Below are 15,175 nucleotides of genomic sequence, written 5' to 3' on the forward strand. Positions count from 1 at the left end.
CTCTGTGTCACTCTGTGGGTCACTCTGTGGGTCACTGTGGGTCACTCTGGGTCACTCTGTGGGTCACTCTGTGTGTCACTCTGGGTCACTCTGGGTCACTCTGTGGGTCACTCTGTGTGTCACTCTGGGTCACTCTGGGTCACTCTGTGGGTCACTCTGTGTGTCACTCTGGGTCACTCTGTGTGTCACTCTAGGTCACTCTGTGGTTCACTCTGTGGTTCACTCTGTGGTTCACTGTGGGTCACTCTGTGATTCTCTGTGGGTCACTCTGTGGGTCACTGTGTGGGTCACTCTGTGGGTCACTCTGTGTCACTCTGTGGTTCACTCTGTGGTTCACTCTGTGGGTCACTCTGTGGGTCACTCTGTGATTCACTGTGTCACTCTGTGGTTCACTGTGGGTCACTGTCACTCTGTGGTTCACTCTGTGGTTCACTCTGTGGGTCACTCTGTGATTCACTGTCACTCTGTGGTTCACTGTGGGTCACTGTCACTCTGTGGTTCACTCTGTGGTTCACTCTGTGGTTCACTCTGTGGGTCACTCTGTGGTTCACTCTGTGGTTCACTCTGTGTCACTCTGTGGTTCACTCTGGGTCACTCTGTGGGCCACTCTGGGTCACTCTGTGTGTCACTCTGTGGGTCACTCTGTGGGGCACTCTGTGGGGCACTCTGTGGGTCACTCTGTGGTTCACTCTGTGGGTCACTCTGTGATTCACTGTGTCACTCTGTGGTTCACTGTGGGTCACTGTCACTCTGTGGTTCACTCTGTGGTTCACTCTGTGGGTCACTCTGTGATTCACTGTCACTCTGTGGTTCACTGTGGGTCACTGTCACTCTGTGGTTCACTCTGTGGTTCACTCTGTGGTTCACTCTGTGGTTCACTCTGTGGGTCACTCTGTGGTTCACTCTGTGGTTCACTCTGTGTCACTCTGTGGTTCACTCTGGGTCACTCTGTGGGCCACTCTGGGTCACTCTGTGTGTCACTCTGTGGGTCACTCTGTGGGGCACTCTGTGGGGCACTCTGTGGGTCACTCTGTGGGTCACTCTGTGGTTCACTCTGTGTGTCACTCTGGGTCACTCTGTGGTTCACTCTGTGTGTCACTCTGGGTCACTCTGTGGGTCACTCTGTGGGTCACTGTGGGTCACTCTGTGGGTCACTCTGTGTGTCACTCTGTGGGTCACTCTGTGGGTCACTCTGTGGGTCACTCTGTGGTTCACTCTGTGTGTCACTCTGGGTCACTCTGTGGGTCACTCTGTGGGTCACTCTGTGGGTCACTGTGGGTCACTCTGTGGGTCACTCTGTGTGTCACTCTGTGTGTCACTCTGGGTCACTCTGTGGTTCACTCTGTGGGTCACTCTGTGTGTCACTCTGTGTGTCACTCTGTGTGTCACTCTGGGTCACTCTGGGTCACTCTGTGGGTCACTCTGTGGGTCACTCTGTGTTGTGTTGACCTCTTTAGACCACCAGATGGCACAACAGAGCGCAGCAGCACATGTGTATCGTACATGTGGAACTGCCCATCACTGGTATGAACTGGAACATTCATCTAAAATGGAAACGCGTCCATCGACTTTCCCTCTGGAACATTCTCACGTTTCAGAATTCATACTTTGAAACTCGGGCAGCGTTTCAGAGCCCGGAGTTTACCGAAGCGACACGCCCCCATATGTCTGCTAACTATAGCATAAAGAACATGCTAACAAGTTTAGCAAAGCATCAGTTTTACCCCAAATCACTAAATCCACTGAATTCTTCTTCCTCTGTGTCACTTCTAAACAACTCCAGAGGAAGAGGAAGTGCAGATTCTTCTTCTGCGTCGCTTAGAGCCTAGAGCGCCCTCTTGTGGTCGTCAGTGTGAAAATAACGAATAATATCACATTTAAGTCGCTCTGGAGTATAAGTCGCCAAAACTATGAAAAAAAGTGCGACTTATAGTCTGGAAAATACGGTACGTGGACAAAATGAAGACATTTAAAGCTGCTCTGTCCGTTTTTCACATTTAAACGTCCCAAATGTTGGCCGTTTCTTACACAGAAAACACTTTATTTCTGTCTGAAAACGTGACATGATGAAAAAGTCGTGAGAAAACGACGGCAGAAGTTTCAAAACGATATCTTTATGTTGAAGATTGTGCCCCGTTCACCTGCAGCGTAACAAAGTGGAGTACCTCTTCTTCCACCTCCGGGGCCCACGCCGTGCGAAGACGCGAAGCCGCCTCCCCTTTCACCCCTCGCCAAACGCTGGCGCCGCTCACGCTCGCGGTAATGATTTTCAGACGAGAGGCTGAGCGCTGTCGGCCGCGAGCAGATAAATCGATCACAAAACCCGAGCTCCTGAGTCAGGAAAAGGCAAAAGCGAGTCCAGGAGGAGGGGGCGGAGTCAGGGATGAACCCTCGTGAACCGCTCAGTGTCAAATCACACGCCGCCAATCTCAAAGAAGGAAGACAAACGAAGCCGCTTTTAGTCATCGTTTATGGTCGTGACGAATAACGAGGAGCGCGTCATGATCTTTGAGCTTTTTCTATTCGCTCAATGTTGTACAAAAAAAAGAAAACAATGATATAGTATTACTTTATTCTTAGCCCAATTTTTATGCATGCCTCATTATTATTATTAATATAGTTTCATTATTATATTTTTTTTTTTAAATTATAATTATTATTTTTTTTGCTATTGTTTCCTGTTGCATCTTATTCAGTACAATTTTATTCTTATTAAGCTGATCAAATTTTTATGCATGCCTCATTTATTATTAATATAGTTTCATTATTCATATTTTTTTTAATTATTTATTATTTGTTTCGCTATTGTTGTTTCCTGTTGCATCTTATTCAGTATAGTTTTATTCTTATTACGCTGACCCAATGTATATGCATGCATAATTTATTATTATTATTAATATAGTTTCATTATTCATATTTTTATTGCATCTTCAGTATAATTTTATTCTTATTAAGCCTCATTGAGTGTGTGTCATAAAGCAGACACACACTATGTTCTTGTTTCCCGTTTATTTTTCCATATCAGGATTTTTGACGCGTTTCACCTCGACACTTTCACCGATTTCAACAAGCTCCGCCTCTTTACGATCGCTTCCACCGTCTCATTGCTGCTGTTGCTTTTGACATTTGTACAACTTGTACTTTTTGCAGTACTGGCAAAAGTATCAGTATTTTTCCCCATTGAAATGAATGGTATATATATATATATATATATATATATATATATATATATATATAAGGAGGATATAAGGAATATTTACATTTTTTGGGGGATTTTTATTATTTTCAATGTCTCTAGATGTAAAGTGTTGTTTTGAGCTCGATCAGATGAAAATCAAGTACGATGTGTGTCTTTACTGCACATTCCCTGCGTTGAAGCGTTCATTCGCCGCGTTTCAGTTCAAGTTCGACAAACGTCTTCTAAACGGGAGAAAGTGCTGAAACACGACGGTAAAAATAAACCTTCAGCGACAAAAGCTGCTCCACGTTTTCTTCTAAAAGACGACGTCAAATGTACAAAAATCCAGACGAGTCTTTGCTCCACGATCACCGTCTGTGCAGGAGACTGATTGTGGTTTTTTTTGTGTGTTTTTAATCGTTTTTCTGTGTTTTTGTGTTTTCTGGCTCAGGTTTTGAGGCTCTGGGGGACCTGCTGAAGCCCACCGTCCCCTCCCACGCGGCCCCGCCTCCGACCCCGCCCACCATGGCCGTCCACGCCGGAGGAAAGCTCCTGGCCCACGACCTGGACTCGTCTCTGGCCAACCTCGTGGGCAGTGAGTGCGCTCGACACACACGACGACGCACACAAACACACAACAACAATAACACAACAATAACACAGTGCTCAGGCCAAATCGTGAAGCGTTTCAGATGGCTTCAGTTTAGACTCATGCTGGTGGATGATGCTTTCCACTTCAGCACCAACAGCCTTGGCTCCTCACGGCTCCTCACGGCTCCTCCTGCTCCTCCGGCTCCTCACGGCTCCTCCTGCTCCTCCTGCTCCTCCTGCTCCTCCGGCTCCTCCTGCTCCTCACGGCTCCTCACGGCTCCTCACGGCTCCTCCTGCTCCTCCGGCTCCTCCGGCTCCTCACGGCTCCTCCGGCTCCTCACGGCTCCTCTTTGGACCTCGTACAGGACAAAACGAAGCACAATCCGACACTCCAAGTTCACTAAAAGGACGTTTCGATCGCGCTGTACGACAAAAAGCACCGGGAGTTTGCGTCGGTTTCGGTCTCTTTCAGCTGGGCGGATCCACGGGTTGAAACGCGTAGAACCCGACAACGTGTAATGAAAGTACGCGGTTTAGAAAGTAGACGGTATCTTGAAGTACGTGAATATATTGCGGTAAAACGTGTGTCGACCAGGCCCAAGAGCAAAGGCTGTTGGTGCTGAAATGGAAAACATTTATTTGCCGTGTTTATCTGAAGAAGCTCAAATTGTGCCGTGTTTTTCGTGTGTAACGAGATCGTTTTATTGGGTTTTTTTTCTCTGTTTTTAGATCTGCACTTTGGGACTCCCAAAAAGTAAGTCAAGTCCTGCCTCTAAGCTCCTCCCCCTGCTCATGCCTCTAAGCTCCTCCCCCTGCTCATGCCTCTAAGCTCCTCCCTCTGCTCATGCTTCTAAGCTCCTCCCCCTGCTCATGCCTCTAAGCTCCTCCCTATGCTCATGCTTCTAAGCTCCTCCCCTTGCTCATGCTTCTAAGCTCCTCCCTCTGCTCATGCTTCTAAGCTCCTCCCCCTGCTCATGCCTCTAAGCTCCTCCCTCTGCTCATGCTTCTAAGCTCCTCCCCCTGCTCATGCTTCTAAGCTCCTCCCCCTGCTCATGCTTCTAAGCTCCTCCCCCTGCTCATGCTTCTAAGCTCCTCCCTCTGCTCATGCTTCTAAGCTCCTCCCTCTGCCCAGGCCGGAGATGCTCTGGACACAGTCGGGGGAGAAGAAGCTGACTGGAGGACACAACTGGCAGAACAAGAGTGTGTCCAGCACCACCCAATGGAGCCCTGCACCCATGGGCCCCCCACCCATGCCCCTGCAGCACATGGTGAGCGGCGCAACCACACACGACTACACAACTACACAACAACTACACAACAACAACTTAGATACTAGTCTTTTTTACCCTAAAAAAGACACTAAAACACACACACACTGTCACACACACTGTCACACACACACACACACACACACACTGTCACACACACACCCCCCCCGCAGCACTTTAGTGTCCGTCCCAAACTCTCACTAACTGTGCACTTTCTTGTTTCCTCCCTCCTTCCCTTCCTTCCTTCGTCCCCTGTCATCGTGTTTTTGTTCTTATCTGCCCGTCCTTTTTGCACCGTCATGCCCCTGTCGCCCCCGTCGCCCCTGTCGCCCCGTGACTCCTCTTCTTATTTTCAAACCCTCGTTCCCTCTGTCTTGCTGCTCTTAACCTTTTCGTCCGTTCTCTCCTCTCTCCTTGCCCTCCCCCCGCTGCAGAATGGAATGTTCTATGCTAGCTACGTAAGTACAGCGGCCCCGCCCGCTCTGCATGGTCGGGTACAGCGGCCCCGCCCGCTCTGCATGGTCGGGTACAGCGGCCCCCCCGCTCTGCATGGTCGGGTACAGCGGCCCCGCCCGCTCTGCATGGTCGATGTGGGCGTGGCATTTTCGGGTCTTCACTTTGAGGTTCAGAGCTTAAAACCGCTCGTGACCTTCCCCTCGTCAGGATTTGTGTTAGCGCTCCATCTACTGGCAGCAGCGGGAGCTGCCGCGGACAGAAGCTAGCTTGCCCCGACATGCTAACGAGACATGCTCCTCCCACAGAGACACGCTCCTCCCACAGAGACAAGCTCCTCCCACAGAGACACGCTCCTCCCACAGATACAAGCTCCTCCCACAGAGACAAGCTCCTCCCACAGAGACACGCTCCTCCCACAGAGACACGCTCCTCCCACAGAGACACGCTCCTCCCACAGAGACACGCTCCTCCCACAGAGACAAGCTCCTCCCACAGAGACACGCTCCTCCCACAGATACAAGCTCCTCCCACAGAGACACGCTCCTCCCACAGAGACAAGCTCCTCCCACAGAGACACGCTCCTCCCACAGAGACACGCTCCTCCCACAGAGACAAGCTCCTCCCACAGAGACACGCTCCTCCCACAGATACAAGCTCCTCCCACAGAGACACGCTCCTCCCACAGAGACAAGCTCCTCCCACAGAGACACGCTCCTCCCACAGAGACACGCTCCTCCCACAGAGACACGCTCCTCCCACAGAGACACGCTCCTCTAAATAAAAGAAATGAGGCAAAATTGTGAACATTTAACTCTAGTTTAGTCACAATCTACATAATAAATCCATAATCCGCTCTGTAATCTGTTTGTGTCGTAATAAGTGGACAAAATGAGGACATCTAAACTGCTCTGTCCGTTTTTCTCATTTAAACGTCACAAATATGAGACGTTTGCGCCGTTTTTACACAGAAAACCAACGACATTTGTTTCTTCCGTTTACGTGAGGAAAATGATCTTTTAAATGTCGGTTGTTTCCCGGCTCGTGTCTGTCCCGCGTCGCTAACCGTCTGCGTTTGTGTGGTTTGCTTCAGGCTCCGACTCCCGTGGCGTTCCCCATGGCCACGCCCCAAGTGCCTGTCTACGGGATGGTGAGTCCACGGCGCCTCCGGAGAACACGCCGCTCCAGCTGCTTCTGTGCAGCGTGCAGCGCTTCAGCAGCCGCTCACTCCCAAATCTTCTTTTCTTTTCTCGTGCTCAGGTCCCGCAGCCGATGGCGCAGATGGGCGGAGTCCCGGTGATGGCGCCGCAGCCAATGATGTATAACCAGCCCGTGCTCCGAGCCACTAACCCCTTCGCCCCCCTGCCAGGGGCTCAGGTACTGGAGGGTCCAGAAAAGACTAAACCAGCACTAAACCAGCTCTAAACCAGCACTAAACCAGCACTAAACCAGCACTAAACCAGCACTAAACCAGCACTAAACCAGCACTAAACCAGCTCTAAACCAGCACTAAACCAGCTCTAAACCAGCACTAAACCAGCACTAAACCAGCTCTAAACCAGCACTAAAACAGGACTAAACCAGTTCTAAACCAGTTCTAAACCAGTTCTAAACCAGTTCTAAACCAGCACTAAACCAGCACTAAACCAGCACTAAACCAGCACTAAACCAGCACTAAACCAGCACTAAACCAGCACTAAACCAGCTCTAAACCTGCACTAAAACCAGCACTAAACCAGCATTAAACCAGCACTAAACCAGCACTAAACCAGCACTAAACCAGCTCTAAACCAGCACTAAACCAGCACTAAAACCAGCACTAAAACAGGACTAAACCAGTTCTAAACCAGCTCTAAACCTGCACTAAAACCAGCACTAAACCAGCTCTAAACCAGCACTAAACCAGCACTAAACCAGCACTAAACCAGCTCTAAACCAGCACTAAACCTGCACTAAACCAGCACTAAACCAGCTCTAAACCAGCACTAAACCAGCTCTAAACCAGGTCCAAACCAGGTCCAAACCAGCTCTAAACAAGCATTAAACCTGCACTAAAACCAGCACTAAACCAGCTCTAAACCAGGTCTAAACCAGCTCTAAACCAGCTCTAAACAAGCATTTAACCAGCTCTAAACCTGCACTAAAACCAGCACTAAAACAGGACTAAACCAGTTCTAAACCAGTTCTAAACCAGGTCTAAACCAGCACTAAACCAGCACTAAACCAGCACTAAACCAGCACTAAACCAGCACTAAACCAGCACTAAACCAGCACTAAACCAGCACTAAACCTGCACTAAAACCAGCACTAAACCAGCACTAAACCAGCACTAAACCAGCACTAAACCAGCACTAAACCAGCTCTAAACCAGCACTAAACCAGCACTAAAACCAGCACTAAAACAGGACTAAACCAGTTCTAAACCAGCACTAAACCAGCACTAAACCAGCTCTAAACCAGCACTAAACCTGCACTAAAACCAGGACTAAACCAGGACTAAACCAGGACTAAACCAGCTCTAAACCAGCACTAAACCTGGACTTTTAGTGTCTTCCATTTTTTTGTTCCATTTGAGTTGATTTGACTGAACAGCTGTTGAAATCCCAAACTAACAAGTGTTTTCTTTTCAGATGCAGTTTATGTAAAACCCAAACGTCGAGGAGGAAAGCAGAGTGCCAAAAGCAACGTGTCAACAAACAAACAACGCAAGAAAGAAAGAAAGGAAGGAGGACACTCACTCAACAGAGAGAGGGATCATCTGGAGAGGAACGACAGAGAACCAGGCCACAGGAAGTGAAGACTGAGGCATGATGGGATATGAGGAGGAGGAGCCGCGAGAGAAGCCAAAAGTTGTACAAAATAAGAGTTTATTTGGTCTTCTAATTATTTATTTTGAAAAGCACTTTTTAAGACCAGAGTTTGTTTGTGTTACATTCCTGACAGTTTCAAACGCTCACGCCCAGCCTCAAGGTCACGCCCAGCCTCAAGGTCACGCCCAGCCTCAAGGTCACGCCCAGCCTCAAGGTCACGCCCAGCCTCAAGGTCATGCCCAGCCTCAAGGTCATGCCCAGCCTCAAGGTCACGCCCAGCCTCAAGGTCACAGGCCACAGTCCAGGTCAAGTCCAGGTCATGTCCAGGTCATGTCCAGGTCAAGTCCAGGTCATGTCCAGGTCATGTCCAGGTCAAGTCCAGGTCATGTCCAGGTCCAGTCCAGGTCCAGTCCAGGTCCAGTCCAGGTCAAGTCCAGGTCAAGTCCAGGTCCAGGTCCAGTCCAGGTCCAGGTCCAGGTCCAGGTCCAGGTCCAGTCCAGGTCCAGTCCAGAGCTAAGTTCACACGGCTGCGTCCAAAGCGTCCAGTGTACATTCAAAGTCTATGTGTGCGAGGGAAACACAGCTCATGCTGGACGCTCACACTCCTGGATCCTGACGTCCAGCAGGTGGCGCTGTCCAACACGCGTGACCAGAGGCAGAAGCTGTCAGGGGTGCAAAACAAACTCAAAGACACAAAGAGTCTTCACGTCGAGGCGGAGGAAAAGTGTGCGAGTGCAACGATGTTTGGCCACATTTTATGACTTCAAATTACTTATTTTATTGATCATTTGATTTTGCTGTTCCTGAATTGTCCAATTGACCAAACGAAAAATGGCAACAAACATCGAGTGAAACGGTCTGAAAAGTCCAGATCGAGCAATGTGGCTGCGTCAAATGTGTGAATTTAAGAAAAGAATCGGAGAGAAATGTGATGCAGACTTTGCTTCACATCGGTGCTATTTGTCCTTCTCGTCCTCCTCCTCCTCCTCCTCGTCCATCCAAATCCGACTCTGACACGTGGACAAACTTTTCCGCCAGCTGCAGTTCCATTCTCTCCTCCCCCGCGGCACGTTTGTCGTCGATCGAAGCGAATCACGAGCGGCATTTTATCGCTTTGACGACGCGCGCGCAAGCTAACGTCGTCTCAAAATGTTGTTTTTTTTCTAACTCTACATTTGCGTATTTTGACTCCCCGAGAAGGTCAGCGACTGACCGTCCGAGCCTCCGTCGCTGCCAGATGGAAAAATGGAGGACGGGATTGTGGGATTGTTTTTGATTTGTTTTCGCTTTTCGTGACACAGAAACCAACAAAAGTTTCCACCAGGAGGCTGCGGAGGGCGGGGCCGAAGAACACGCCGCCAAAATCATCCGTTTTTGACCGTTCGCACCGATTGAAGGCGCCTCAAGAGCGCAGAGCCTTCGAATCAGACCCGGGCTAATCGCGGCTAATCGCGGCTAATCGCTACACATTCAACCCTCAAACCTGTTGTTCACATTTAAAGACGTAACAGTGGAAAAAGCTCTAAAAGTCGTTGCGCAAAGACTGCAGAGAAGTGCGAGTAAACCGCATCTTAAGTGGAACGGAAGACAAAACCGCCCGATCACGCCCGATCACGCCCGATCACGCCCGATCACGCTTGATCACGCCCGATCACGCTCGATCACGCTTGATCATGCCCGATCACGACTAAGCGACTGAAAGAGCCGTCTGGTGACTTCGTCGTAGCTGCGCCATTAGCTAGCGTGCGGCGCTATTCGTCGTTTGCGTTGTCGCGTTGTTCCTCCTTTCGCACGTTTTTGAGTGACAGCAACACGAGATTTTCTGCGCCAAATGGAACCCGCACACCGAGCCGTGTCCCACAGCCCAAACCATGCGTGATCCTTTGACCGCCACGAACGACGCTAGAATTGCAACCGAGGCTTTTTTTATTCTTGATTTCCGTCGGTTCTGACCGCCGCGTCCCGATAGAATCTCGACTCCAAACCAAGAGAGCTTTGACTTCATTACAAGTGTGTGTGTGTTTTATGCCGTTTTGTTGTAAATTGGATCCAAACAACGCCGTCTTTTCCTCGCGATGTTAATATTTTTTTACGCTCTTTTATCCAAGGCTTTTTCTAAAGGTCAAAACGTGTCAGAATTCGAGCCAAACGAGCCTGACACAGAAAGAATCAGGTGTTTTTTTGTTTGTTGAATGCACATTATGCTAACGATTTGCACTGAGCGACTCACTGAGCGACTCACTGAGCGACTCACTGAGCGACTCACTGAGCGACTCCTGCCGCCGAGCGCTTCTGGAAAACACATTTGAAACGTGTCATTTTAGGGGTTTTCAATCATAATAAAGAACGTGATGATGTAGTCGGCCCTTTCGGCATCGTCACGGCGACACTTTAGTGCGTGTCATGTTCTTTAGTTCACGCGGCCGTCCAGATGAAGCACATCACTCTAAAGCTCTAAAGCTTCACATTCGAACACAGTTTATCAAGCTCAGAATGTCACAAAATTTGAAAGCTCTAATGTCAGCTCTAATGTCAGATCTATTGTCAGCTCTGAGCTCTAATGTCAGCTCTAATGTCAGATCTATTGTCAGCTCTGAGCTCTAATGTCAGCTCTAATGTCAGCTCTAATGTCAGCTCTAATGTCAGATCTATTGTCAGCTCTGAGCTCTAATGTCAGCTCTAATGTCAGCTCTAATGTCAACTCTAATGTCAACTCTAATGTCAGATCTATTGTCAGCTCTGAGCTCTAATGTCAGCTCTAATGTCAACTCTAATGTCAGATCTATTGTCAGCTCTGAGCTCTAATGTCAGCTCTAATGTCAGCTCTGAGCTCTAATGTCAGATCTATTGTCAGAGAACGGAATAGATCTGATATCTAATGTCAGCTCTGAGCTCTAATGTCAGATCTATTGTCAGAGAACGGAATAGATCTGATATCTAATGTCAGCTCTGAGCTCTAATGTCAGCTCTGAGCTCTTATGTCAGCTCTGAGCTCTAATGTCAGATCTATTGTCGCCTCCATTTTGATGACGTAGCGTTTTAAAGGTTTTATAGGCGCCATTTTGAAGGTTTTTCGGCCTTTGAACGTTGACACATTTGGCTGACGGTGAGACTTGGGCGACGGTGAGACGTGTCCGTCTCTTCATCTGGACGGACATTAGAGCTCTAACCCTTGGACGCCGTATGTTCTGCTTTTTGCTGTTGAACTCTCCTTCCTGCTCCGCCCCCGTCGCCGCTTCAGCCCTCTGTACAGATGTGTTCAAACGCTCGCCGTAGTCACGTAGTTCCCCCTTCTCTTCCCGTAGTTCCCCCTTCTCTTCCCGTAGTTCCCCTTCTCCTCCAGTAGTTCTCCTTCTCTTCCCGTAGTTCCCCCTTCTCTTCCCATAGTTCTCCTTCTCTTCCCGTAGTTCCCCTTCTCTTCCAGTAGTTCCCCCTTCTCTTCCCATAGTTCTCCTTCTCTTCCCGTAGTTCCCCTTCTCTTCCAGTAGTTCTCCTTCTCTTCCCGTAGTTCTCCTTCTCTTCCCGTAGTTCTCCTTCTCTTCCCGTAGTTCTCCTTCTCTTCCCGTAGTTCTCCTTCTCTTCCCGAAGTTCCCCTTCTCTTCCAGTAGTTCCCCTTCTCTTCCAGTAGTTCTCCTTCTCATTCCGTAGTTCTCCTTCTCTTCCCGTAGTTCTCCTTCTCTTCCCGTAGTTCTCCTTCTCTTCCCGTAGTTCTCCTTCTCTTCCCGTAGTTCTCCTTCTCTTCCCGAAGTTCCCCTTCTCTTCCAGTAGTTCCCCTTCTCTTCCAGTAGTTCTCCTTCTCATTCCGTAGTTCTCCTTCTCCTCCCGTAGTTCTCCTTCTCTTCCCGTAGCTCTCCTTCTCTTCCCGTAGTTCCCCCTTCTCCTCCAGTAGTTCCCCCTTCTCTTCCCGTAGTTCCCCCTTCTCTTCCCATAGTTCCCCTTTCTCTTCCCGTAGTTCCCCCTTCTCTTCCCGTAGTTCCCCCTTCTCTTCCCGTAGTTCCCCCTTCTCTTCCCGTAGTTCCCCTTTCTCTTCCCGTAGTTCCCCCTTCTCTTTGCTGTTCCTTTTGGGTATTTTCCGTTTCCTTGACGATGTCGAAACACTTGGAACTCTGACTCTCGAGCTCGTTCTGATTTCCAGATGATGTGATGTTCTGAGCCTCGTGGAGCTTTCACAACAACAACAACAACAACGTGGAAGAATGTAGCGAGTCTTATACTCGTTTGCTTCATTTTTCTGGCCCATAAAATCTTATTTAATATTCAATTTAGTTTTCAAAACGTTAGGACTTATGTGGGAGGGTTAGCGTTAGCTTCTTACGCTGACTCTGAGGCTAACGCTAGCTCTGAGGCTAACACGCGCTCGGAGGCTAACGCTGACTCGGAGGCTAACGCTGACTCGGAGGGTAACGCTGACTCGGAGGCTAACGCTGACTCGGAGGGTAACGCTGACTCGGAGGCTAACGCTGACTCGGAGGCTAACGCTAGCTCTGAGGCTAACACGCGCTCGGAGGCTAACGCTGACTGAGGCTAACGCTGACTCTGAGGCTAACGCTAGCTCGGAGGCTAACGCTAGCTCTGAGGCTAACGCTAGCTCTGAGGCTAACGCTAGCTCTGAGGCTAACGCTGGTGGTTCGGAGACTAACGCTGGTGGCTCGGAGGCTAACGCTGACTCAGAGGCTAACGCTGGTGGCTCGGAGGCTAACGCTGACTCGGAGGCTAACGCTGACTCGGAGGCTAACGCTAACCCTCCCACAGGCTTTAGACTACAGGACGTGCTGTAAACATTGGAGGGTGAATATTGTGGAAATGATGCCGTTAAAAGCAGAATAGTCTTGTTTGGCCAAAGATGTTTTTACTTGGGAGAAACTAAAATGTCACTCAATGTTTTTTGCCACTTCAAATCTGTTGTTGGAGTTTAAAATGTCCAAACGTTGCATGGTCTTTTTGTGACCGTTATTTACTATGAAACACCAATGCGTTTTTGCTATTTACCAATTTGAAGAGTCGCTATCTAATAAAGCATAAAAACGCTAAACTAAAGGCTAATATCGAGACATAAAGGGACGAAATAAAGTGGCACTCTGTAACTTTTCTGGAGATGTCGCCGTAAGTAAATTTAGTTTAGGATTGATTGAATTACGGACGTTTTACGGCTCAAATCTCCGTTCACAAATTTAAACAAATGAACCCAGTTTTTGTTTGGCGTTTTTGCTTCGAAAGAATGTTTTCAGAATCTTGTAGCAAACTTTTCAAACCTTTTCGATTCCCAAAGACTCTTTTCTTTTCTTCGTGCCGCGTTTAGTTTATTCTCTTTTTGTTTGTTTTTGTAAATCTTTTCTAAAAAAAAACAAAACCTCGGATTGCTGCCGCTTATGTAAATATCACACACAACGTCGCCAAATCATAACCATTATTTTTCCATATTTACGATGCAGTATCTGGGGTTTAGGGGCGGGGCTTTAACGTCGGGGTCGGCTGTGATTGGTCGACGATGCCAAATCATGATATTTTTTATTTTATTTTTTGGGATTGACATGTGTCCTCCTCCTCTTTGTAAATGTGTGTATTTATTTGAAGCCGGGTCTGCGGAGCGGCGGGCCGTGGCACTCGGAGTGTTACAGGTTCAAAAGCTTTGTATTTTCACTCAAACCTCTGTTTATCTCCGGGTTTGATTTCTCTTTTTTGGAAGAAATAAAAGTCATTTTCCATTCCTAAACCCTGGAGTTTGTGGTTTGTAACGTGTTTTTGTGTTTCTAAAACTATTGAGGAAAGTGTTGGATGAGTTGTTAAGAATACGGTCACAGAAAGCTTGTTTGAAAGTAAAACGACGTAACGAATATCAAACAACCAGACGCTGCACTTGTCATTATTTTAAAAACTCTATCAAGAAAAGGTCAAAACTAGAGGCAAAAATCAGAAAAACACAAAAGAATCATTTGTCTCCAAACTCTGACTTGATCTCGCGCTAAAGCGCCGTGTTTCCACTGATGCTAACGACTATGTGGAGCCTTAGCAACACAAAGCTAGCAAAGCGCGTTAGCAACAGTTGTGTCCTGTTTATGGCCGCATGGCACTCGCTTTGTCAAGAGCCAAAATATGTGACAAAAGGCGACAAAAAGCAACAAAAACTTGACAAAATGTGTAAAAAAAAATCGCCAAAAACGTGACACACTACACGTGACTGATGGACTATTAGCGACCAAAGGTGTCCGAAAGTGACAAAAACAGATTAAAAGTGTCAAAAAAGTGCCTAAAATGTGACAACAACAAAATGCAACTTAAAGCAACTTAAAGTGACACTTCCTCTTCAATTCTTCACACTCTGACTTGATCTCGTGCTAAAGCGCCGTGTTTCCACTGATGCTAACGACTATGTGGAGCATTAGCAACACAAAGCTGTTTCCTGTTTATGGCCGCACGTCACTCGCTTTGTTAAGAGCCAAAATCTGATATTTCCTGGTCATAATGCGTCTAACGTTAGCATTAGCATGACAAAAATATACCTTCATAAAAAAGGAACACATGAAAGAAGCACAAAGTCCTAAAAATGTGGAATCTGGTGAGAATTTGTCGCTTTTTTGTCACTTTGTCATGTTTTTTTCTTTTTTAACCTTTTTTGTGTCTTTTAATCACATTTATGTCCCGTTCTTGTCATTTTATGTCACGTTCTTGTCACTTTTAAGTCACGTTTTTGTATTTTTTTTGTCACTTTGTCATGTTTTTGTCTTTTTTTTACCTTCAATGTCACTTAATCACGTTTATGTCACTTTTTGCCACATTTGTCACTTTATGTCATGTTTTTGTCTTTTTTTTACATTTTATTTCTCTTTTACTCACGTTTATGTCATTTTGTCATGTTTTTGTATTTTTTAACTTTT

At 47.6% G+C, this 15,175-nt stretch overlaps 1 protein-coding gene across 1 annotated transcript in view; it reads left to right on the plus strand.

Annotated features, from left to right (window-relative positions):
• The window catches only part of LOC140371636 (phosphatidylinositol-binding clathrin assembly protein), a 100,751-nt gene extending 86,738 nt beyond the window's left edge, over positions 1 to 14,013 (plus strand). The window contains exons 14-19 of the mRNA XM_072458814.1: positions 3,630 to 3,773; positions 4,499 to 4,523; positions 4,902 to 5,037; positions 6,584 to 6,640; positions 6,751 to 6,867; positions 8,121 to 14,013. Coding sequence (XP_072314915.1) covers positions 3,630 to 3,773; positions 4,499 to 4,523; positions 4,902 to 5,037; positions 6,584 to 6,640; positions 6,751 to 6,867; positions 8,121 to 8,135 — 494 coding nt within the window. The 3' untranslated portion in view covers positions 8,136 to 14,013. The remainder of the gene's footprint in view (positions 1 to 3,629; positions 3,774 to 4,498; positions 4,524 to 4,901; positions 5,038 to 6,583; positions 6,641 to 6,750; positions 6,868 to 8,120) is intronic.
• Positions 14,014 to 15,175: the final 1,162 nt, after the last annotated feature.

The sequence above is a fragment of the Eucyclogobius newberryi genome, unplaced genomic scaffold (assembly GCF_026437365.1).
Source record: "Eucyclogobius newberryi isolate DKJ021-1_F unplaced genomic scaffold, fEucNew1.0.hap1 SCAF_22, whole genome shotgun sequence".
Taxonomy (NCBI): domain Eukaryota; kingdom Metazoa; phylum Chordata; class Actinopteri; order Gobiiformes; family Gobiidae; genus Eucyclogobius; species Eucyclogobius newberryi.